The 24,851-nt window shown below is 42.4% G+C and overlaps 1 protein-coding gene across 1 annotated transcript in view; it reads left to right on the top strand.

Annotated features, from left to right (window-relative positions):
* Positions 1-24,851, top strand: part of UST (uronyl 2-sulfotransferase) — a gene marked incomplete at its 3' end in the record, with an annotated part of 262,702 nt that overhangs the window by 90,068 nt on the left and 147,783 nt on the right. Inside the window, exon 2 of the mRNA XM_084228839.1 lies at positions 16,778-16,821. Within this exon, the coding sequence (XP_084084965.1) occupies positions 16,778-16,821 (44 nt within the window). The remainder of the gene's footprint in view (positions 1-16,777; positions 16,822-24,851) is intronic.

Below are 24,851 nucleotides of genomic sequence, written 5' to 3'. Positions count from 1 at the left end.
TTCCTATCCTTCCCATACCTGATCACAATTGCCTGTAACCTGTCTCCAGTCCTCACCAGGCAGATGGTCTGTGGGGATCAGAAGCACATCACCCAGGACAAGACCTGCCACATGATTTTACTGCACATCTGTTGAAAGAACAAGGACATCTATCTTCTCAACAGCGTGTGTCCTTGTGCAGGGAACTGCTGTGCCCCAATAACACTTCCCGCTGCCCTAGCCACCTCCGCACTCTGTGCATACCCAAAACCTTGGATATATTTGAGATGTCCACTCTACTAGATGCACAAGGAAAATGTGTAGCAAGTTTCTTTCTTTATTCCTTAACAGATATCAAACATGATTAAGTCTGGTAGCTCATGACAGGTAATTGATCATAAAAGAAAACAAAAATTTAAGAAAAAAGCAAGCCTGTGGTCTTTGGAACAAGCTCACTTCAACTAAATGATATAAATATGACTTGGAAGGATTACAGTGAACACTGCAAGTTGAGCCCCTTTGCCACTCTAGCCTGGAGCCTGGCCCCCACTTCTGTGCCACTAAGGACTGCTAAGATCCTATAGGATCTTGGAGTTGGGGAATGAACATGAACATTGAAAACCTTGGAAGATGTATGTGATTGTGAATGTGTGAGTGGGGAGAAACATGCCTCATCTATTTCAAGATGACAAACTACATACTTCTAGAAAGACTATTTTATTTCCTCCAAAAGATCGTAACTACTCATTCTCTCCCTCTTGGCATAACTGAGAATTAAGCTTTGTTTAAATGTGCTTTTCTTCCTAGGTACTTATACTCCTGTGGGATGTGGTTTACATGTTAGTTACAACACTGGCTTTGACCTATTGTTTCATTTCAGGAAAAGGTCATTCAGGTAGGACCTAATCTTCATTTTTACATCACCATGATTTGGGAGAAGGCAGTAGAAGAAATTTTTAGGTAGATGCTGCACTGGAATAGAAATATTACAGAAGAGAGGGAGTGGAGCAGGGGTAAAATTTCCTGCCTCCTGATCGTATGAAGTGAATATGGGGTTAGTGGAGACCAGAGTGGAATGGGAACCCTTGGGTGGAACAGGTAGAAATGAAAGGTAGATAAACTTCTTAGAAGCTTCGATTGTTGAACTCTATTGGAATCATGGATGATATCAATTATCCAATGTTAATTCTTCACTAGTGGCCTTTCCAGTTTTTGCACACTGTGCTGGAGGTAGCGCTCTCTTCTAGCCCACCCATCTTGCCACAGACTTGTTCTTATGCCTGTTGCTGTGCTCCAATAATTTACTTTGAGTTCCAGAGTATAGCTTTTCACAGGTGAGGAATTCATGCCCAGAAATCAGCAAAAGACCACCCTACTCAAAGAGGTCCCACCTTTTGTGAAGACCAGATGGAGGCCACTGGAGACAGGTGGGAGAGAAAGAACTTGTCACCTCCTGGAAGGGTCTCGCATGGAGAGGCTCTCTTTGACACTTGAGAGCGAGGTAGTGCCAGAAATTAAATGGTGGTTTCCGTTCAGAGTGAAGAGAGATTCCAGGCAGGTGGCAGCTTGTACCTGGAAGCAGTTGACAATACCATCTCTTAGTATGCGCGCACACAGGTGGAAATCTGTGCATTTTTTTTCACCTGAGTTTTGTTTCCTAAAGATCATCTTACTTAGGGAGAAAAGGTGACTTAGCAGCCGTGAGATTAGCTGGGAAGCTGAGCACTGTGTGACCCCACAGGTGCCACCGCAGATGCGGGACAGTGCAGGCTGTCTTGTGAAGGGGCACACTTGCACTGGCAGCGAATTATGTGACAGGGAAACATTTCTTCCTGCATTTTTAGGAGAGAATTCCAACTTTCTGTAATCTAGGCCAATTACAACGTTGAAAAAATACTTTGGATGCATGCTGTATCAGGTAAATATGGCAAACCTTCCTTGGAATGACTCATGCTAAACAGATGAACAAAACCATAAACAAAGACAATAGGATGTCTTTGGGCATTCAAGGTAGGTTTAGGCTAAGCTCTGTTCCGGAGAAGCAGAGACTGCTGAGCTATACATGCAGGGAGCTGTTTATGTAAATGTCCTTAGCTGTAGCTTTTCCTTTAGTCATAAGCGCCAGTGACTACAATGGTAGCAGCTATCCCCTTAAGAGATCTGACTAATGTTACAGGAGAGGGAATCCCCCATCCAGTCCCTTGTGTGTATTAGGGATCATGTAGATAATCAAGAGTTTAAACATGAGCTATTGACTTGATCAGAAGGATTCCTTTGAACCAATTCAAGTAGAAGATGATGAGTATGAACTTGTTCTAAGTCACTTTTCAGGTTGGTCTTCATACCAGAGCTGATTGAGATGGGATTAAGCTGCTTCACTGGGCCAGATCCCCTACTTCCCCCTTTCATCTTGCTTTGATGGGCAATGCAAGTTGTATTCATTGACACCCAGCGAGCATGTTTTATAAGATAAAATTTCTTACCATTGGATTATTAGAGAAACACTGACAGTGAGAACTTTGTGTTATGTATCTCTATGTATGTCTTTTATATATAGTTGAAGAAGGGAATGTAGGTGTACATCATGTTAGGTTTGGGATTTTTTTTTGATCATTTTTACGAAGAGCTCAATTAAGAACATCTTGAAACTGGCAAACACATTCAGTGAACAGTTGGCTTCAACAGTAAATGTTCACCCACGCAGTCCATGCCGATTGTAAAAATGCTCAGAGGAGCCGTAGATACTACTACGTTCCCCGTTCCTTTACACGTGCATCTCCTGCCGAATGCTCACTGCTGCCCCAGCACACGGCCAGCCGAGGCGATGCTGCCTGCCATGCTGACGGTTGGTGCTTTTCCCTGTGTAATGTCCTTTGCACGGTTTTCTCCTGGAAGTTGAGTCACCCATCCTTGAAGGCACATCTCCAGTATTACTTCCACTCTAAGCTCTGCCAACATTGAGCTCTACTCCTTCCTGGGAATCTATAATTAGTCAATTAATGCCACTTAATAAGCATGATTAAAGGGCTAAGGGCAGGTACAGCAATGCAGGCTCACAGCAGAGTTGACAGCAGGACTTCATTTGCCCCATTAAACTCCTTTAAGCCCCATTTTGCAGTAAAGTGAGACGTGGTGACACTAAGTGTGATATGACCGGTGCAAAACAGCTTGTTCACAGTTAAGTCACGTCCCAGATTCCAGGTGTCTTTGCAGAACTCTTACCCCTTAGGAAATTTCCCAGATGTTTTAAGAGGAAGAAGCCTAGTGAGTCTTCTCCACCTTTGTTTACTTTTTCTGTCTGATCCAGGCCTGGCAGCTAGTGGTTGAGAAACTCCAAGATGGTGGTGGTTTCTTCTGTCCATGGACAAGGACATTCACCAGATGAAAAACCAGAACCTGGGTAAAAATGGAAAAATCCAAGTGCATGTTAATTGCAAAGGGTAGTATTTTCTGCGACAACATTGTACAATGACACTGTCAACTCACAACTGACTTCTGAGCTGTGAAAGCTCTCCACACTTATGGAGGGTTATACAGTGACGTGATCATTAGTATTCGCGCCTGTTTCAGAAATGTTATAATCCGTCCTTATAGCAAAAGAAAGGATTGTAACTTGAATAAATAGGATGCTCTGGAGTCAGGTTTATAGGGCCAGTGAAATGGGTCAGGCGTCTTTTGTCTGATTTCTCTTCTTTCCTCTCGGCACACGGCACTTGTCCCTGCAGAACCAAAAGTGCTCCAACAGGCTGTATATTTTCTCTCTTAGTGCTGATAAAAAATATTTATAGATTTGGTCTGCATCACATATATTGTTGCTTTATTCATAAATGATTTAAAATCGAACTAAATTTAAAACACTGTTTTGTTCTCTGTAATATCTCAGTCTAGAAGGCTCCATGGCCGTGAACGCTGTGTTGGCTTCAAGCATTTAGAAATGAATTTGGCCCTATCTGTAAATGGCACTTGGATGTCTTGCTAACACAGGTGGTGCATACGGAGCTTCGGAGACTCCGTGTTTGGTGTGATCCATTCAAGGATGCTTGCTGTCAGAGGAATCTGGCCTGGGTACAGCTCTCTCTGCTGGCATTTAGGGCATTTTGTAACATTTGTGGTTGGAATGGATGCACAGGATGATCCCTGGAGTGGAGAAATAACAGGACTTGCTTTTGAAATTGTTTGTCAAGAGCCCGTTGGAGCATGGGGTCATGGTATTTAAAGCTTTGGAATGACTCCCCAGAAAAATGCATCAAGCTCTGAATTTTTGGTGTGGTGTCTAATTCTGTGATTAGAGGTACACTAGGGAAAGGTGGCTATTTTCTTGAATTCCTTGGTTTCTTGGAATAAGTCATTTACTTGGCGTTTTTAGCATAGAGAATATGAAGATAGAGAACACTCTGGTTTTTAGACCAGCTGGGTCCATGCCAAAATGAAATGGAACATGCAGCAATCAAATCTGATTACTACCAGGAATTACTATCCAGGACCCTCGTCGCCAGGTGTGTGTGTGTGTGTGTCTTAGATAAATATTATATACCTGTATATTTCTCTCTGTTAGTGTAAATTCAGAGAAGAGACAAATGAGTGTGTCTTAGAGTTTAAAAAATAGACTTTAATGGAAGAACTAAGATGGGGTTGATTGGTTAAAATTTGATGATTGAAAAAGCAATGATAAAATACCTCGGTGAGGAAACGATAGAAACTACCCTTTGTAAACTTGATTTAAAAGTTTTATAAACTTGACTGAAATGTTTTTGGAAATATGTATGGAACCTACCTAGGAATAGAGTCTTTTTTTCAACTGAAACAAATATCTTCCCTAAACAAAAATCTCTTGCATATATGTGCAGGTTTATGTGACATTTTGTCTTTAACTTTAGAACTTAAGACTCTATGTGTGGTATTTTTAAAAAGAGTTTTAAAATTCCTCCCTTTGCCCTATGACAACATTAGTTGTTTTGTGTGTCAACTAAAAAAATAAAAGGACTTATTTTAAAAACCTGTGATTGCCCCCAGAGCTACCTTCTTTCACTGATTTAAAAAAACCTTTCAAGATCCCTGGTTTTATTAAATTACTGGCTGTGAGCAGAAGAACCAGTGGTGTGTGAGTGGCCTGAGTGGAGGGAAACTTGGCAGTGGACTCTGGAACATGACAGGCCTTGCTGTTGGCTGGTGTGTTGGGAAAGTTTTTGACTTCTCTGAGGGTTTGTTTCCTTGTCTACAAGATGAGAAGACAATATCTACCTGAAGAATGAATGAGAGAGAGGACTGCAATGATTTGCCTAATACTGTTTGATTAATAATCAGCACATAATAAATATTCATTTTCCCCTCCCTATTTTTCCTGATACCCCAGAAGGGATAGAGGCTCCCTACCTACAAAGTCATTTTGTACTGCTTCATATTTCTATTAGCGAGTAAAACCTAATTCTCTATTTCCAGCTTCCATCATCACAATTTCATTAGCATATTCAATTTCTCATATTATTTATAACCCTACATTATTATTTTTATAATCCATACAAGTTATTTTTGCTCCAGTGCCTCTTTGCACTGTCATGAAATACATTTTCTCCATTGCTGAGTGGTTTCTTCAATTATTCTCAGTTACATATAAATGCATTCACATAGCCGCGTATGATTTATCTTTTTATGGCCCTGGTTGAGCATGAGTGTTTTTTTTTTTAAAGTTTGTAATTTAGGCTTTGCTAGACTCTGAAGTGTTCATGGCCTCTGCACCAAGCAGAGTCTTTGTTCTTGTTGCGTGGTCTGTGGCTTCTCTTGTAAGACCTCAGTTAACAAGCCCTGAAGAAGCATCTATCACTTTTCCTATACTCAACTCTAACTCCCATCCTGTGTCCTGAAGCTAGACTCTCTCATCTTCATGCAGCCCCAGTGTCTTCCTCTTCAGCAGCCATAAATCAGAACATTTTTGCCAGGCATTCACAAGGGGAAAATCTAGGATTCATCTCTCATTTGCCTGGCATGAACTCAATCCAAAAAGAGTAACACATTTTGCATTAACCAGCTTTGCCTTCCCATCCCTACCTTTCTTTCAGGCAGTGTTGAAATTATATATATTACACATATATGTAAGCTGTCACATATATATATGTATATAGTGTACATGTATATAGTATACTTATTATATATATATATATATATGATATATATAACTTCAGTACTGCCTTAAAGAAAGGTAGGTATGGGGAGGGCAAAGCTGGTTAATACAAAATTCTGTGCTTACAGAATACATATAGCTGTAATGTATATCATATATCTTATATGATACACATATATCTTATATATCAAATATATCTTATACATCACATATCATATATCAAGATATATGACACACATATATCTTATATATCATATATGTTAAATGCTTGGTGCAGAAACCATGAACACTTCAGAGTCCAGCAAAGCCTAAATTACAAACTTAAAAACAAACTCATGCTCAACCAGGGCCATAAAAAGATAAATCATAGGAGGGTATGTGATATATATGCATACATATATGTATACACACTCACCCACACACATAAAACTTCAATACTACCTTAAAGGAAGGTAGGAATAGGAAGGGGAAAATTGATTAATGCAAAATATGTTCTATATAATATATATATATATATTTACAGTTATATATAGCTATATTTCATTTGTCAAATTCTGGGTTGATATTTTCTGGTGTTGGAGAAAACTTTTTTATTTAGCAGTGTTTTCCAACAAGTAAGTTGATATTGAGTAGACATGAATATATTGGAATTTATGGTGTGAAAAACAGGAAACCCATTGTTTTAATACCAGTGGCCTAAGGGTTAAGTCTCAGTGCCATCACCGCTGTAGCCTGAGTTCTATCCCCAGCCAGGGAGCTATCCACATGGTGCAGCAGACCTCTCCTGTCTTGCCCGCTGCTCCCCTCAGCAGTGTATTGCAGTCAGTCCGCCTGTTCTGTTCCCCACTCAGTCTCTGGTGAATCCTCTCACCCCCTGTACCTCTGGCCTACACCCCAGTTCTTCTATGCAAAAAAAAAAAAAAGCTAATTTTCATCCAGGTTTCATCCATGTCCCCTGCAGACTTTTGGTCCCAAGTCCTGCATCTGCCTCCACCCTCAAAGTCAGTCTTTCAGTGGTTGAGAAAAGTGAGTGAGTCTCGGGGACCCTAAGGCACCATTACTCTTTCTAGCCCTACCATGAGCGCAAGGCAGCCAAGCTTTTAGGAAGGGCACCTGTGCTGGATGTAAGAAAGCATACTTCCTTAACTATTTTGTTGAAAGGTAGGATGAAGACTTTGCTAGAAAAGAAACCAAAATACTAAAGAGGATTTATGACCCACAATACACTTTATCTTTCAGAATAACAATACAAGAATAAGAGACCCAAATCCTGCCAGGGTTTTGAAAATTACATTTCACTCATGCTCAGGTATGACCTCCCCTTATAAATCCGGAAAAAAAATGTGGAGGAAGTCAGTGACAGGCCATTCTAGTGCATAATGAGGGAGGCAGAGTTCAGGGCTGGGACTGATGTTTATGTATGCATCCTTGGAAGAATTTTTATTTAACACACCACATCCTTACATTGACTCCATTATAAATGTAATCATAAGAGCTTATACTTTATTATCTGCATGCCAGGCAGTTTATAAATGGTAATTCCAATACCCCAGCCCTAGAGATAAGTTGTCTTCTTCTTGCTTCACCTATGGGGAACTATACCCAGAGACTTGCAAACTTGCCCAAGGTTGCATCCGGTAAGAGGGTACCACCTTGGGCTGATGCACTGCAAAGCCCCCTCCCTAACCCCCTCATCATATGTGTGCTTTTCTCCATACATCTTTGTTCATCTTTGGCAAAGAATTTCTGATTTGGGGGCACCTATTTGATTGGCCTTTTTGAACTTTTGGAGGAGTGTTTATCTTTGTTTACAGAGTAACCCATGGAGGTATAAGAATCCTCTTATTTTCCAATATTATAGTTCTATGAACCTCAAAAATAGAATCTCATCTTCATCCTATTAAATCGGATGCAAAATAGAACTAGAAAAATAACAGAAAAGAGAGATGATGAATTTATTGAAACTCACTCTTTTTAACAGATACCACCAGTCTTGTATGTTAGATTGCTAGTTCATCTTGAGAGATTACTGTTCTGAATGACTTCAATAATTTCTGCTGCTCTATTAAAAATCCTCTTTTCCATGGGAAGATATAATAAAAAGAAACTATGAATTCTTCCTCGTGTTACCTGAAAGTCTATATGAAAGTATGATCCCAGATGGGCTAGTTCTCCTGCACCACATCATCTGTGTAAGACCGGCTTTGCCATCAAACCCATTTCATCCCCACACTTTCTAAATCAACATCAGCATTTATGAACAACTCTGCAAATCTTGTTCGCATGCATATCGTCTTAGTGCAGTTTATTTGAAACACCCCATAGACTGTGCCTTCAAACTCATTTTCCTAAAGCATGAAAGGAATTGGCAAGTGACAAGTAATTTCTCTGTCAAACATGCAGCAGTTCCACTTAGAATATAGATGACACAGCCGCTTATTTACCAGTGGCCTCAGGCCACAGCCCAGACACTCATCAAGCAGGAGGCAGAAACACAAAATCTTTTTTGTCCATTTAAAAGTATGCATGGCCCACAAAAACTTTCAAGCTAGTAGTGATTCCTAACCCTTCAAGAGTTGTTTCATTCATAGAACACGTCCAGTGCCTGTGATGACTTGCCCGTGGTGCTTTCCTGCTTGGTCTTCAGCTTTCTTCCATCGAATTCTAGATTCAGCTTCCTCCAGGCTCATGGGAGTATTCATAGGGGTTTGGGGTATTCAAGAACCTTTCCCACTTGCCCACTGTTCTGCCATCAAAGAATTCTCAGGTAGTGTGAACCCCAAGTCCACGTGCAGCTCTTCCCCCTGTCAGCCGTGGGGCCTCAACCTCAGTTTCCTTGCCTGTCAAGGCAGAACACTGCTGTGTCTTGCCTTTCTCACCAGACTTTGTGGGAAGACATGGCACCTCAGTTACACGATTTTGACTTCATTGGGATTGAACTTAGCCAGCTGGTGTCGGATGAATCCAGATTCGTGTCGACTGAAGAAAGTTGAATCTTGGCCTCTGAGCCAAAGCCAAAAGGCAGAGCAGATTCTTTATGGTCTCCATCCAGCCCATCTGTCTTCCTCTGTACTTGTTGTGTTGCATGCATGAATATGCTGGGAAGAGTCAGTCTTCCTGGTGGCCCCCTGGCTTGGTCCCGATAGAAGAGAACTTTCCTGGCTGCTGGCTGGCATCACGGGGTTTGGAGGGCTGGGGCTGCTCTGTCATAGCTATTAGAGTTACACTGTCAGGGTTAGATGACTGTGGTGATTACTTCAGGAGGAACCTAATGTTATGAAACAGACACCCAGGTGATTCCATCTCTCTTTGCTATTTCATGCCTACCTGCATCAGATCATGTAATATGATTATGAGGAATTCTAAGCTAATTTGACCATAATTCATATTTATATTTAGGTTGTTATTATAACTGTAGTACACCAATCATTTCACTTCAAAGTCATTTCCTTCTACAACTGCACTGTTGACATCTTAAAATGTCTATCTAGATTTAATGGAAAAAATCTGTATTATGAAACAAGGCAGTGTTTTTGAGCTTGAAATACAAAGAAACCAATTTTAATTTGCTTTAAACATTTTTAGAAATGGGAACCACTTTCTAAATCTTAATGGATAATAGTTTCATTTGGATTTTATTTTCAGTATCTGGAATGTTCATTTTTATCATTTGGGGTCGAAAGGCTGTGTTCACACTGGTTGGGTGAACAGTCAAGATTTTTTTAAAGCTATTTTTGTAAAAATATTTAAGTATTGATAGTCCATAAAGCCATTAGTTTTAATTTGGTGGAAAATAATTTTATTAAAGTTTTAAATAAGGCTGTGCAAGCAATTTTTCTCCCTGACGGTGTCTTTAGGGTTGTGTTAATTATAAGAAATGGAGCTCCTGGAGACGTTTACTCAGCACACAAACTCCTCATTGTTAAGCACGGCTGGTGTGTGCTGACAGCTGCCTCTTAGAGAAATGGAGCCCATGGTTAAGGGTAGAAAGTGTGGCATTAGCATAATTTTTTGGCAAGGACAAAACTGGGGCTGCAGCGGTGCCTTCAACAGTGTCTCCTTGATTAGCAGGGTCTTATCGGAGGCTGGAGCTCCTGGGGAGAGGCAGCCCTTGGAGGGTGTAGGTAACCAGAAGCCTGTGTCAAATGGCTGCTGCTGAATTAAAAAAAAAAAGAGAAAGGATTTCAGTTGCTTATGGTTATGATTTTATTTTTTTAAGCATTTAAATAATAATACTTTTTTTTAAGATTTATTTATTTTATTTATACAAGCACTGGGTACAGTCAGAAGTGCAGGAGGGTGAGAGAATTCACCAGAGCCAGAGCAGGGAGCAGAGCAGGCAGAAGGACCGAAGTACACTGCTGAGGGGAGCAGCGGGCGGCAGGAGAGGTCTGCGCGCCATGCGGGACCCTCCTCCGGTGGCCGGGGAGCAGCCGGGGATCAAACCAGCGCTGCAGAGGCTGCGGGCAGCTTCCCAACCCAGCGCTCAACCGCTGCGCCACCGGGGAGGCCCTGGTTATGAATTTAAAAGGGTCCATAGAAAAGAGGCTGGAGAGAATTGTTGGTGTTTGATCGAAGCTGACAGTGTAGAGGCGGCTTTTCTGACATTGACACTAATGCAGATTATGATTTCTATAAGAGGAATTAGAATTAAAACATTTTTACTCTTCAGGGACCAATTTAGACAAAAATAGGTCTGCTAATGCAAAACTTAAAAGTCAAGAATAAATCACATCCCCTGAAGGTTCTGTAAGTTCATTTGCACGACGCTGAAGGTATTTCAAACCATTGGTGGGGGGAAGTGTGTATTTTTCAAGACATATCAGAGACAGTCTTAGAAGGTAATAGGAAATGTAGAATTATTTTATATTAATTATTTTATATTATGCTAATTATTATACATTAATTATTTTATATTAATATTCATCCTTAATATTGTACGCTATTCCCCTGGCCTTAGGATCATCTTTGATTTCTTCAGTAATAAATAAAATAATAAAAGTGTATGTAAATACAATGTCAGGTAATAGGAGGTCACTGCCCTTTCCCCAGTTCTTACTAGGAGCCAGGCAGGCAGGGTGCTAAGCCCTTTACTTGTCTTTTGTTTCATTTTCATGACAACTCCATTGCTTAGCTGCTATTTAGTATTAATGTCAATTTGCAAATGGGAGCATTAAGCCTCAGGGAAATTAAATAATACTTCCAAGCTTGCTCGACTAGTAAGGGGTAGCACCGACATTTGAACCCAGGTCTTTTTGTCCTGGAGCCCACAGTGTTCCCTCTTGACCCCTGGGCTGCCTGTGACAGCCACTTGTATTAGCACTATCTTCCTGACTCCATTACTCGACTCCCCTGGGGCTCCTTCCACTCTCCTCACAGAAGAACTACGGTTGCTATTGAAAATATGAGGTACCCTGATGGTTCTATTCAGGAATCCTTCTTCATGTCAGTGTCTCTAGTACTTTCTTCTTTATCTGGTTGTGTTGGTCTCTGTTGGATTCACATGGGCAGGCCAGTAGGCTCCTCTGTGTTGACCAGCTTCCCCCACTCTGCTCCATTCCTGGACCCCAGTCTCAGAAGACAGGGTGATTCACTGGACTAAGGACCAGACAGTGTCATTGCTTCAGATTTCCTACAGGCTTCTTCCTGCCAGGTCTTTGTGGACCCTTAACAGTGTGTGCGTATGGATCACATGTGAGTATCTCCAGACAGGTGGATTACCCCTGCTTCTTTAGGCTGAGTGGGGCCCAAGAAGACTTAGCAAATGGAGAATTATGCTTTAATTGCTCTTTTTTACCATGAAGCAAGAAGTTCAACAGAAGTACACACCAAGCCTCATCTGCAGGAGCAAATAAATTCTGAAACCATAAACTCTGAAAATTATTCTTAAAAAGATTTGTGGAGTCCCAACAAAGGTTTGAGTAAGCCTTGTGGTTTAAAGGGTAAGCTCTGTGCTTGGAGGTGCCCTGTGCCAGCCCTAGAAGGCACCCTGTAAGCCAGCCTGGCCCCCTCAGCAGGTGCCAGGGCCAGAACCACCTGCCTGGCCTCCTCCCAGGGGGAATTCTATGACCACCAGCACCCTATCAGCATGAAACACTTGTTCACACAAACTCTCACCAGAAATGATGGAGGTAGCCTGTGATTAAGATCAGCATGAACAACATATGTTTTTTCCTTCTGGAAAAAGAGACTTAGCCAATATTATGAAGTGTATTGATTTGTATTTTGTAGCCCAGTGGTTCCCAACCAAAGCTAGGCATTCGAATTACCTGAAGAACTTTAGGAAATAAAAATGCCAAATGACTTGTTCTAGAATAATTAAATGAGAACAACTAAGGCTGAGGCTCAGTGTCAACATTTCTTAAAATCATGGCAGGCGAGCGGAATGTGCAGTGGGGGTTGAAAGCTGCTGAGAGGGAAGATGGAGAGGCAGTGAGGGAGGGTCTGTGCCTGCTAGTGAACGTGCCAGGTGTGTCTATGAACAGGCATTGTTCTAAGCATTTTTCATAGACCAAAATTTTTCCACTGTACTCCTTACAATAAACCGATGAAGTCAATTCATTTTTGCAAATAGGTGTCTGGAAAATTTTGAGGCGTTGAAACAACTTTTCAGAGTGGAAGACACTTCTTAGAGGATTCTCTGTTATGAAAGGAGAGGTAGCCTGTGTTACATCCGGTTTCCTCTCCCACAGCTCTGTGCACAGAAGACATAGACATGGCTCCTGTGTGATCAGCATGCTACTTCTGCCAGGTGACTCCCAGGTGTGATGATCAGTCAGGAATCCTCAGATTCCAGGTCGAAGATCCTGACCTCTAAATTCCTGAAAGGTATTTTTCCTGCAGTCAGTCTGTAAGATAAGTAAAATAGGCAGACACTGAGAGCATACAGCCCTACCAAGACTCTGGCAGTACAAATATACTTTAGTAGTACACAAGCTGTAACTCCCAGGTACTTGCAGTTAACACCTGTGCACATTCACACGTAATCTCTCATGTTATATTTGCAAGTGACCTGGGGAGCCTCCATTATAAAGAGCAATATGGGTAGGATGAGATTTAGAATGCATTGTAATTTAGCTGGTTGCAAAGTCTGAGACCACTTGCCTTCAGTAAGGGGATATTTTAAACCAGTAAACCTCCGTGTTTTGTTATTATTGCTTTTTGTGTAGAGTTCTGTAAATTTTGACTCACATGCAGAGCCATGTAGCCAGCATTGCCACCGCCATGCGGACCAGAGGCATAGAGGCCCAAGGGCAAGAGTGTTGCTTCAGGTCATTAACTGCTCCTCCTCCTGAGCTTGACTTTCTGGTGTGGGGTTAGCTCCATGCCATTCGAGCTAGTGATTTCTTGGCAGAGTGGAGACAGACCTTTCTGAAAGTTTGACTAATGGTAGGAGTGAAAATATGCAGGATGTATGGCTTTCCTTTTTCCAGCTTCCCAAGATACTAGATTCCTCAAGGAAAGTCTTGAGTCATGAAAAGGAAGCTGAAATCAGAGCTCTAAAGATGTGGGTTACTTACTGGAAAGAAATGAAATGCTAAGTCTCCAAAAACAAGAGGCACCGCCTCATAGGGTGCTGTGACCTGGGATGAGAAATGGGATTGTGGAAAGTGGATGTTCCCAGGGTGATGGAGGTAGGTGGCAGGGCAGCTCTCGTTCTCTGTCCTGACTCCAGAACCTTCATCAGCCAACTTCTGCCTTTTCTAACTGAACACACACCTTTAGTGCCAAGCCCAGCAGCCCAAGAGACTTGAGTCCTTGACAAGACAGAGCAGCAAGAGACATCTTTGATGCCTGTGGGCCTGTTCAGGGAAGCTCATTTGATAGCAGTGTTCATTCTTTGATCTCAGCTAACAAGTTACCAACTTCTGTTTTGAAAATTATGACAGTTTTGTTTACTTGGCTCTATGAAAGCGTAAGATTCTAGAATAAAAAGCTCTATCTGGAGACCAAATAATAATGCTGCTATACCCTAGGAGAATAAATTGCTGTCTCCAGTTAAAGAAATGCATTTTATTCCAGTGGCTCATCTTTTCCCTTTGTACCTCTGTTCCCTCTGTGCCAGGCACTTATAGCCTTGCTTCCCAGGAACCAAGTGACGTGTCCGTGGATGGGTGATCAGGGATCTGCCAGTGAAGGTGACAGTGGGATCAATGGCCAAACAAATGGCCCTTTCTTTCTGCAGATAAGAGTAAAATCTTCAGTAAGGGAGAGAAGGGGGGAGAGAGGGAAAAAGGGAGAAAAGGACATTTGAGCTAAGCCTGAATGAAAGGGATGAGGAAAAATTTTTTGAACAGAGGGAAGAGCCAGTTCAAAAGGTCCCTAGCTGACAGCAAGTGGTGTGTTCCACAGAGAGGAGGCTGCTGTGGCTGTGTCTGGGGATGGGGGTGAGTGGGTGATAGGCAGCCTGGGCCACTTAGGTGTTAGACCATGTAGGGAGTTGACCATTTTAAGCAAAGGGCTGTGGAGGTGGATTGATATGGCTCCCTGATACCTGTGGTGTTTGTCTGGTCAGGGGAGAAAATTAACCATCAGTATGGAAGGACACCTTAGGCTCTCTCCTGGATGGCTCAGAGAGGCTGATGAGACATGATCATACTTGAGTAATATTTTGAAGGGTGAACTCGGGACTGGCTGGTACAGAAAGGATAAGGAAAACAAAATGGATCGAGGATGATTCTTGGACTTTGGATCCCACTGGGAAAGGGATGAGTAAAAAAGACCAGGAAGACCACAATTTTGGGGTGGACATGGACCAAATAAGAGTTCTGTTTGGATTGGAGAAGTGCCCTGTAGATATCCAGATAGGGGTGAGGGGGAGCCAGTGGTAATCAAGTCTGGAGTTTGAGGGAGCAGTCAGTTATTTAAATCATGCCTTTATGGAGCTTCTGAGAACTCTGGTGTTCTTGTGGAAACTTTTAGTACTTTAGACACATTTGGTTGTGTGAGTGCTCTTCAACTCCTGAAGAACCTTGGAGTGTATGGGATTCTCGCATCCCTCCTGAGTGACACCCTTCCGGGGATGGGCAGATGGGAGCCCTCTGCAGCTATACTGGCTGTGTAATGGTTGAATCGTTCCAGGCATTTTTTTCAACTTGGACAGCTGTTTTCTAAATTCTTTTGTGTATATCCTCTTCCTTGAGAGAGATATGGATCTCACTACATAATTATGCACATTCCCAAGGGCGTGCAGCACAGTAATTAAGATGTAACAAGTTGTCAGTCATGTTCACATTGAAAAGGTTCCTGGAAATAACCCAATCATGAGCACTCCAGATGTTTGTGCTTGAGGGTCTTGCACAAGAAAATTGGACCCTGTTATCCCTTGGACCCTGTAGTCCTTCACCCCACACAAGTGGCCAGTTAGGGCACCATTGTTGTAGATAGCAAGTGGGTGATAAATCTGAAGACAACAGGAAAACGGCAGCTTATGACTCAGGGTGGAAAAATCTATACACTAAACCACTTACTTGTTATGTTTGGGTAAGTCCCTATTCAAATTGTCCCTGGCTTAAGATCTGCTTCCCCTTTTTTTCTCCAATTTCTTATGTCACTTTTGCTCTTTCTTAAAAAAGCACCTTTCACCTACTCCGTCCAGGCCCTTGATCTGCTTACCTCAGCTGCTGTTCTCTCTGAGTATCATTGTGTTTCCAGTGTTTTCTAGATTTTGTTCTGTTAGGAAGTCTGGTCGTCTTCACTTATGCCAAAGATGATGTACCCTAGACTGGCAAACATCACCCTTTGAGGAAGCCTTCAGGTAGGCTGACTGCATCATTGGCTCCCTCGCGTGGTCAGCCTGTTGGCGGATGATCACGTTGGGAGATGGTGCAGCCCAGGTGGCACAAGAGTTGGAGATAGCAACCCTCTCGGCAGGCTTTCAGGGGAGCAGGCGCCCCAGCCCCCCTGGCTTGTCTGCAGTTTCCCAGCTCTGTGACCATGAGCAAAGGACTGGATTTTCCAGCCTTTGTTCTCTCTAGAATTGGGAGTAATTGTAACAGTCCTCTGATATTTGACTGAATGAAATGAATACCTGTAAAACACTTAGCAGATTACCTGCTACTTTAAGAACTCAATGGTCTTTAGTTCTCTTCCTAACCTGTCTGAGTCCTTATTCATCAGGAAATAATAGCCATGCACACTGAAAATGCACTTGCTGGTAAATAGTTATTAGGGAAGACAAAGCAATCTTTGGAAGCAAGCTAGACTGAAAAGATGAAGGGGAGTTGACAATCAAAGCAAAGTGGAGAAAAAGAACAGCAACTCTCAAAGCTTAGTTCCAGAACCTGCCTCGTTACCTGGGAGCTTGGTAGAAATGCAAATTCTCAGAGCTACTGAATCAGATACTCTAGCAGGGGGCCAGGGAATCTGTGTTTTAAGTGAGTCCTACAGGTAATTCTAGTCTAAATTAACTCAACATATACAGAGTGAGGAATATGTGTGCTTCTAACTGTGTGCATTTGCATAAAATATATTTTAAAAGGTCTGTAACTGCTGAAATTATTACCCAAGAGTGGTGGTATCAACAAAATCGCATACATTGGTGATTGATACTGATTTCCCTTTGGCACTGTCATCTGAATAGAAGTATGTCCAGATGCTTATTTGTAATGACTTTGTATTAAGTCCACTTAGGGTTTAAAATGATTGATTCATTTACTTTTTTTTTCTTTTTTACCCTAGGAAATTCCACTTACTTGGATGACCATGGGCCACCTCCCAGTAAGGTAAGATCTTTGCTTGTCATAGAAATTTCTTTTTCTTGGTACCTACAGCCTTTAACCACCCAAACATTCCTTCCTGACCTTGATTTGGTCACAAGAAAAGAGCAGCTAGCAGTTGTCAAGGTAATTCTGGACTGACAGTGGGGAGAAAGAGAGAGCATGTGGAGGGAGAAAAATTTTGAGGGGAGAAGCAGCTATACTGTCAGTAGTGTTAGCTGTCCCAGGCCTTGGAGTCTTAGGTTGGCATCAGATATTTGGTAGTTTCTTCTAGTAGCTGCATCACGTGCCTTGGCATGTGCACTCACCTGTGATGTGACCTCCCTGTGCCTTAGAGCTCTGGGGCTATAGTCACCTCTGCCCTTTCTCCCAGGCCTGCCTCACTTAAGACGCTCCAGCTAAGACTCAACCCTCTGGAACCAACCCTCTCCGCCCTGGCCTACTTGCCTACTTGTGTGCTTCCTGTGAGCAGTTTTGGCCTAAATTTTAAGGGTCACAACAGCCCAGCGAAACTATTAGTGTAGTTCCCCACCACTCTCTACCTTCTCAAAGGTAGTCTTTGACTTTTAAGGTGATGCCTGCAAAGTGCAGATGTAAGTACATCTTGAAAAGATAACCAACTGCTAACCTTACAGGCTGGAAATTTACTGCAAAGTCAGCTTTTGAGTTTCTGGATTTTGAAAACTCTTACCAGATTTAAGAGCATGAGCTTTGAAGAAAGGTGTTTCTGGGTTCACCTCTGGTTCTGCCACTGTTTTACCAGATAAATTAATTAATGTTTCAAGTCTCAGTTTTTTGATATGCAAATTGGGATTAAAAATACTACCCACAATACAGGATGTCGAAAAGGATTGAGTAAGCTGATATATGGCAACACTCAGCACCTGGCATGCAATCAGCATTAAATAAACGGTGGATAATAGTAACTAGACTGGAGTAACATTAAGATTATTGATGAATGGCACAGTAGTATTTATGACAGTCATGAATGACTGTCCTGCCTGGTCCACTGCATATATTTGTGTTGCAGTATTACAGGCAGTGAGAATACAAATGTGAATCAAAGCAAAAACAACAAATAGCCCCAGAAGAATATAGAGAATTAGACATTTCTTTTTTTTTTTTTAAGATTTATTTATTTATTTATACAAGCACTGAGTACAGTCAGAAGTGCAGGAGAGTGAGAGAATTCACCAGAGCCAGACCAGGGAGCAGAACAGGCAGAAGGACCGAAGTACACTGCTGAGGGGAGCAGTGGGCGGCAGGAGAGGTCTGCGCGCCATGTGGGACCCTCGCCAGCGGCCGGGGATCGAACCGGCGCTGCAGAGGCTGTGGGCAGCTTCACAGCCAGTGCTCAACTGCTGCGCCACCAGGGGAGGCCCAGAATTAGACATTTCTGAGAATATGAACAATATCTCACTCGTCTTGATATCCTGACATCATCTCCTTATCCTCGATGCACGGGGAGAGGCATGTCACAAGTAGTCATTAAATTTCTCTGAATTGCACCTTGGTATCCTGAGTTAGATTCTAAATTAAGTCTCTGGCTCCCATCCAAAGTTCATTCCGCTAGGCCAGTCTCCTTCAACTTTAGCTTGTCTCTCAAACTATAGCTTGGTTATTCCAAGAGACTTGTTTAAACAAAGATTGCTGTCTCAGACCCCTGGAAGTCTGATTCTGTGGCCTGCATGGGACCTCAGAATCTGAATTTCTTTAGGGATCCCTAGTGATGTAAAGCTGCAGATCTGGGGATCACAGTTGAGAACCACTGCTCTAAAGGTCATGAACAGAAAAACCATTTCTCTGTGTTCTTTCCAGTGCTCATAGACTCGAGAAATTTGTGTGGCTTGTTATGTAAAGGCTGTTTTTCAGTGTATTGATGGTTGCTCACTTTTCTTGCAGCGAAACATATTTTCTTTGCTTAATAAGCTTCCAGGAGGGAAAGTGAGTGGGGTGGGGAAGGAAGGTGCAGATGGGCTGTGGGTTTCTTCCCCACTAACTAGCTTCTCTCCCCAGTGGGAGCCAAGTGAGCGCGTCCCCACCCCTCTGCTCTGCAAGAAAGAGGAAGTTGGTGGCTTTCTCTGCAAATCATTATCTGCTTCCCTGATGGCGTGTTAGGACAGAACTTTAGTTCTGGGTGTGATAAATGGGATTTTACCTGACAAAAGGTGTGGGCCCACTTTATGTAAACTTGCCTCGAGCTCAATCCTTGATAAACCCGCCTCTAGTCTGCTCTGGGGGCCTTGCTCTGGCCAAGTGGCCATCCTGCCTGCCTCTTTGCTTGTACCTTTGGTGCTTGGATTCTGAGTTTGCTGAGCTCTCTCCCCCTATCCCCTCTGATACCCTCCAGGGCTTTCCCTGACTGTGAATTCCCCTCCCCCAACCCACACTTCAGCCTTCTACCCTCCCTTTTCTTCTATCCCTAATAATTGCTCCCTGATATATACAAAAATGATTGGGTGCAGAGTTCATATTAAACCACATGCAGAGTAAATCCAGTTTCTGAACTTTAGTTCTAGGTTTCCAGTAGTGAATGTCATTTCTTTAAACCAGCAGACGTTTATATAATACAGATTCTTTCAAAATGTGTTTCCATTATCTGGGAGTAGTGTAGCAAAACACTCAAACTTTCTAAGCAGTAGCCATACTCAGAAGAATATAAAAGTGGGTAAGAATAATATTGGTATGCTAACATCTTTTAATGTGTGCTTATGACTTCTGGCAGGGTGGGAATGAATCCCAGAAGAGATGAGTCAGATTTCCAGATAAAGATCCCTTCTCTGTCCCCTGAGGTGGGGCCTCAGTGATTTCGCCCTCCAATCACTGGTGTATCCAGGGACACGGTGGCATCCAGAGGATAAGGACTCACATGTGTGGCCTCTGGAGTGAACCCCTAGCCTGGCGGGGGAAAGCAAGAATGAGTCCAAACCCATATCTTTCTCATTCGTTTAGCCCCAAAAATAACTTCTTGATGCCAAGACTGAAGAAGGGTTTTTAAGCCTGAAAATGTACTGAAGTTGACAGGCGGATTCTCATTTTATTAAAAGTTCAGCCCCACAAGTTTCACATTCCACAAGTAATAGCCATTTAGGGAATGGGGTGTGGGCCACACAGCACACAGAGCCCAGGTCTGCCTTCCCTGAGGATTTCAGAAGAAAGAGCCCTACACCCCCAATTTGTATTTGTAAAATCCACTTTAACCTTGTAGCTGTCCTCAGTTTTTGAGCTAAGCTATTATTTTAAGGCCGTTGTGAATATTTTCTTTCCACCATCATTTTTTACCACTGCTTTGTGTGTGTGTGCAGAAAGCAGTGGTTTAAGATTACAGCCCTGCCAAGGGTGAGCCTGTGTCTCTCTAGTGGGTGAAGTAGACGCACAGGAAGTAGCAGGCAGGAAGCAAGTAATGTGCGATCCAGCTTCTTACAAAATTGTGCATGTACATCTGTGTGTACAGAGAAGAGCCTGCAAAGACAAATGATGTTTTCTCCAGACGGTGAGATCTCAGGAGACTTTCACCCTATTCTGGTATATATATTTTTTTCTGTATAACTAAGCAATTATAGTAAGGCCTGTACTATCTAAAAAGCAAAGAAAAAACGTTGTCCTGATGTCAGAGAAGATCACAGATGAAAGTCTGCCATGCTCTGGCCTCTGCGGCGTCAGTGGCTCTGCCCACCCCAGAGGCTCTGGCCTGGGAAGGTCAACCTTCCCACTTCCTGCTGTACTTGACCTGGGGTGTGAATCCTGACATGAGTAGCAGGCACTCGTCATGATAAATTCTGGTGGCAACAAGTAGTAAAATTGTCATTTCACATATGCTGGGTTCTCTAATCAGATAGATAAGGAGAGTTGATCTAAGCAGCTCAAGAAAGATAAAATCATATTCATCGCTGATGTCTGTCATTCCCCCTGTGCCAAGCACTCTGCTAATCATTTTTCATGCAAGATGAGGGAACAAGATGTTAGAAAGGCTGCATCACCTGTCGAAGGTCATGCACTAAGCATTGAACTTAGGATTCCAGACCAAGCTTGTGTAGTGCGAGTTCGTGCTTTTAAGCATTTCAAGATCACTCATTTAAGTCGAAACACAGTCATTTTTTTAAAAGATTTATTTATTTTTATACAAGAACCGGGGTACAGGCCAGATGCGTGGGAGGGTGAGAGGATTCACTAGAGACAGAGTGGGGAGCAGAACAGGCAGACTGAAGAAATACACTGCTGGGGGGAGCAGCGGGCATGAAAGGAGAGGTCTGCCGCGCCATGTGGGACCCTCGCCAGCTGGCCGGGATTGAACCAGTGCTGCAGAAGCTGTAGACAGGTTCACAGTGCAGTGCTCAACGGCCTGCGCCACCAGGGGTGGCCCCACAGTCATTTTTTTTTTTTACCTTCCAGAATTTTACCTTTTTCTATGTATGTTACATGGTACCTTTATTAGTCTGATAAACATCAGTTTAACCCACAGCATGCCAGAAAAACATACTCCTCACCATTTGTCATCTGGGTTCAAAGGATCCTTTTTTTAATCCCAACCCAGTGAACTTTTTTATTTCTCCCTCATCTTTTTCATTTCAATCACCTTTATTCATGCCTACCTCCAGATGTGTCCATTTATAAACTGTAGATGAGGTAAATTTTGGGGTACAAGTGTCATACAAAAAGTAAGAATACTACTCATTTAGCAAAATGGGTTTAGATCCACACCACGAGATCTGAGTTTTGTCAGATGCTCAGAAGGCTCCCCTTTAAAAGGGCAGGTATTGGTGGTCACAAAACATCATTTGAAGTCCTTCCTCTTAATGACTAACTCCATGAGAACACCATATTTTCTTTTTTTTTTCTTTTATAATTTATTTATTTATTTATACAAGCATTGGGTACAGTCAGAAGCACGGGAGGGTGAGAGAATTCACCGGAGCCAGAGGGGAGAGCAGAGCAGGCAGACTGACGAAATACACTGCTGAGGGGAGTAGCGGGTGACAGGAGAGGTCTGTGCACCCTGTGGGACCCTCACCCGGTGGTCGGGGATCAAACCGGTGCTGCAGAAGCTGCGGATAGCTTCACAACACAGCGCTCAACTGCTGTGCCACAGGGGAGGTCCCATATTTTCTTTTTGCCCTTCGAAATTTATGGTCACTCACCAACTCTTGAATTCGAGAGAGCGAATCTAGGATGTTGTCATCTGGTCACCTCGGTGGAGGCTGAAGTTTCAGGTTCAGTTTCATCATCTCACCATTGGGTCTTGAATGCGTTGTCTAACTCTTGCTTTCATTTCTGATTCTTCTGACGCTGTGCAGCCCTCCCTCTGTCAATTTTCTTGTCCTTTTCTTCACCGGCAGGGTGAAAATACCTTAATTCTCCATTCTATTCAAAGAAAGTTCAAAACAAACTAGAGAGACGGTGACTCCAGTGCTCTTTCATATCTCTCAGAAAGATGAGGCAATGCTTTCTTTGGTCACGGGAATAAGAACTATGAAGGGTGATGCTTTGGTGACCATTGATTTTTCTCAATGAACCATTAAACTTGGGTAGCTATTTAAATTTAAATTAATTCAAATTCCAAACAAATTCCATGTTTGAGTTGCAGTAGCTGTATCAAATTCCCTGTAGCCATATGCAGATGTGGCTACTGTCTTGGACAACACAGAATAGAACATTTTAATCATCTCTGAACACCAGTGTAGTGCTAAGCTGCTCTATCATTCTTCCTTTTTCTATTACTTTCATCTTTTTAAAGCATATTTGGTAATAATTGATGCATAATTGCTTGGTAATTATTCTAGGATGATGAAATTGCAAAGTGTTTCAAGATATAGGGAAAGTAAAATCACTAATATCCCATAATAGATCTTAGATTTTTTAAAGGGACTAATGGACCCATATGGTAATTGCACGGTAGAGTGGTTTTTTATTCTCTTTATAAAGAAAGTGTATTTTTCTTGCAATGTCTCAAAGCAAGAATAAAGTCATGAAATATTAAACCCATACAAACATTAAGAACTGTTTCAAGAATACCAAAACCTTAAAAACCCCAAAATTGGTTCCAATAGATCCTGACAATATATCAAGGCTTAGGATACATTACCGGTGTCAACATTTGTATACAAAAGTATTTTGATGTATAAGATAATACTTCTATTTTATTTTGTCACAACTAGTATTAGTATTCAAAGGTCTTCTAGAACAGGTTCATTAGAAGAAAGTTTATATTTTATTATGCTGAGTAAGCACCCCCAAATGCATGAGAAGTTGTATTAGCTGTGATAACATTGTATAGCACCTCCTAGTGTCAGGCCACCCTCCAGAAACTAATTTCCCTTCATCATCAATTAATTATTGCATGCCTACTTTGTACAAGGGATCAGGGAAACACAGATAACCTTGAAGAGAATCCCTGCCATCCAATACTTTACAGTCCAGTTGCAACTTCAGGTCTGGTAGACTCAGAGACTGGGAGAGCGCATGGTTCTGTAGCTGCTAATAGTCTTTAGTCTAAACGACCCTGTGCAGATAGCATTTACTTTCTATGCACCACATTTGTTCTGGGCACAATGCTGGGTGCTGCACAAGGCACAGTCCCTCAAGGAGTTAAAAGTCTAGGGGATAGCACAACCTAACAACCGGGCTGCATCTTAACACATTAAGCTGGTTGCTACATCCTAGCATCAGACTCAACACAAAAGGACCCACCTGACCTCTTCAGGTCAATGTCCTGGAGCTTCAGTGGGAGGAGCTATTCCAGTAGATTGGGTTGCAGTGGGTGAGGAGGGATGGGCCTCATACTGGGGTGGCAAGACTAGTGGTTGGAAAATGGAAGCATGAGCTGCTTTGAAGAACATGGCTTTAATAGGAAATAGAGAAAGGATGATAACCTAGGAGATGGGGACTATAGCGACATAATTGTGTAGTAGAAAAAAATAGAACTAGGAAAGGAGCGACAGGTCACCAGTTCAGTTCTCAATTGCATTATGGATTTAACTGACCTCTCCCCCGAGTAGAAAAGATATGTTGATGTTTTAACTACCAGAAATCTGTGCCATTTTATTTGGAAATAGGCTCTTTGAAGATGCGAAGATGAAAGAAGAGGTCCCACAGGAGTAGGCTGGGCCCTAATTCCATTATGACCAATGCTTTATGAGAAGAGGGAAGCTTGGGCATTGAAGAGACAGGGATAATGCCATGTGAGGACAGAGGCAGAGATCAGGGTGATGCTGCCACCAACCAAGGAACCCCAAGGCTTGATGGCAACCACCAGTTTCTAGGATGGAGGGTGGAGTAGCTTCTGCTTCTGAGCCCCCAACAAGGAAAGCACTGCCAACACGAAACCTTGGTTTCCGGTGTCTCTCAGCCCATGAACTGTGAGAGGATAAGTTTCTGATGTTTTAAGATCCCCAATTTCTGATACTTTGTTACACCAGCCCTAGCAAATAATTCAGATGGGTTGAGTTTAATGTTTGCAATGAGCAGGGTGGCCTTGAGTGTTATACCCTGTTAGACATTATCGATTTGATTTCATAAACTGCGAGACCATCTTTAGACGTTTAGCATTAGGATAATTTAAATGCATTGTCTTCTTCTGACTAACCACTTCTCATCTTTGAGTTTAATTTTCTATTTCAGAAAAAGGGTAGTAATGTCACCTCTGAGGATTGTGAGGCTTCTGTGCCACAAAATGGAAAGCACTTCATTAGCATGATAGTGGGCACATGCCAGGACCCAGCAGCGGGTCCTTAGTACCATAGATCATTTCCTTTATACAGCCTTTAACAAATTCTGGTAACTCGATTTGCTGCAACTTAAAAGAAGCTTAGCTCCCGACCCTTTCCTCTCCGCCTTATTTCCCTTAGATTTTTAAAAGCAATTACATGTCAGCTGGCAAACCAGGTACCAACGTCCTGATTTATAAGAACTTTCAGATCCTGTATCTTATCCCTCCCTTGATTCCCCAGCTCGTCCAGCACACCCAGGGAGGTCTTCTATGACCTCCTGCCATTTAGCATATTTTGTTTTCTGTGACCACGCCTGATTTTACCCAAAGT

The sequence above is a fragment of the Talpa europaea genome (assembly GCF_964194135.1).
Source record: "Talpa europaea genome assembly, chromosome: 2".
NCBI classification, from domain to species: domain Eukaryota; kingdom Metazoa; phylum Chordata; class Mammalia; order Eulipotyphla; family Talpidae; genus Talpa; species Talpa europaea.
Note: the sequence above shows the minus strand (reverse complement) of the source record. Positions and strands in the feature narration are given on the sequence as shown.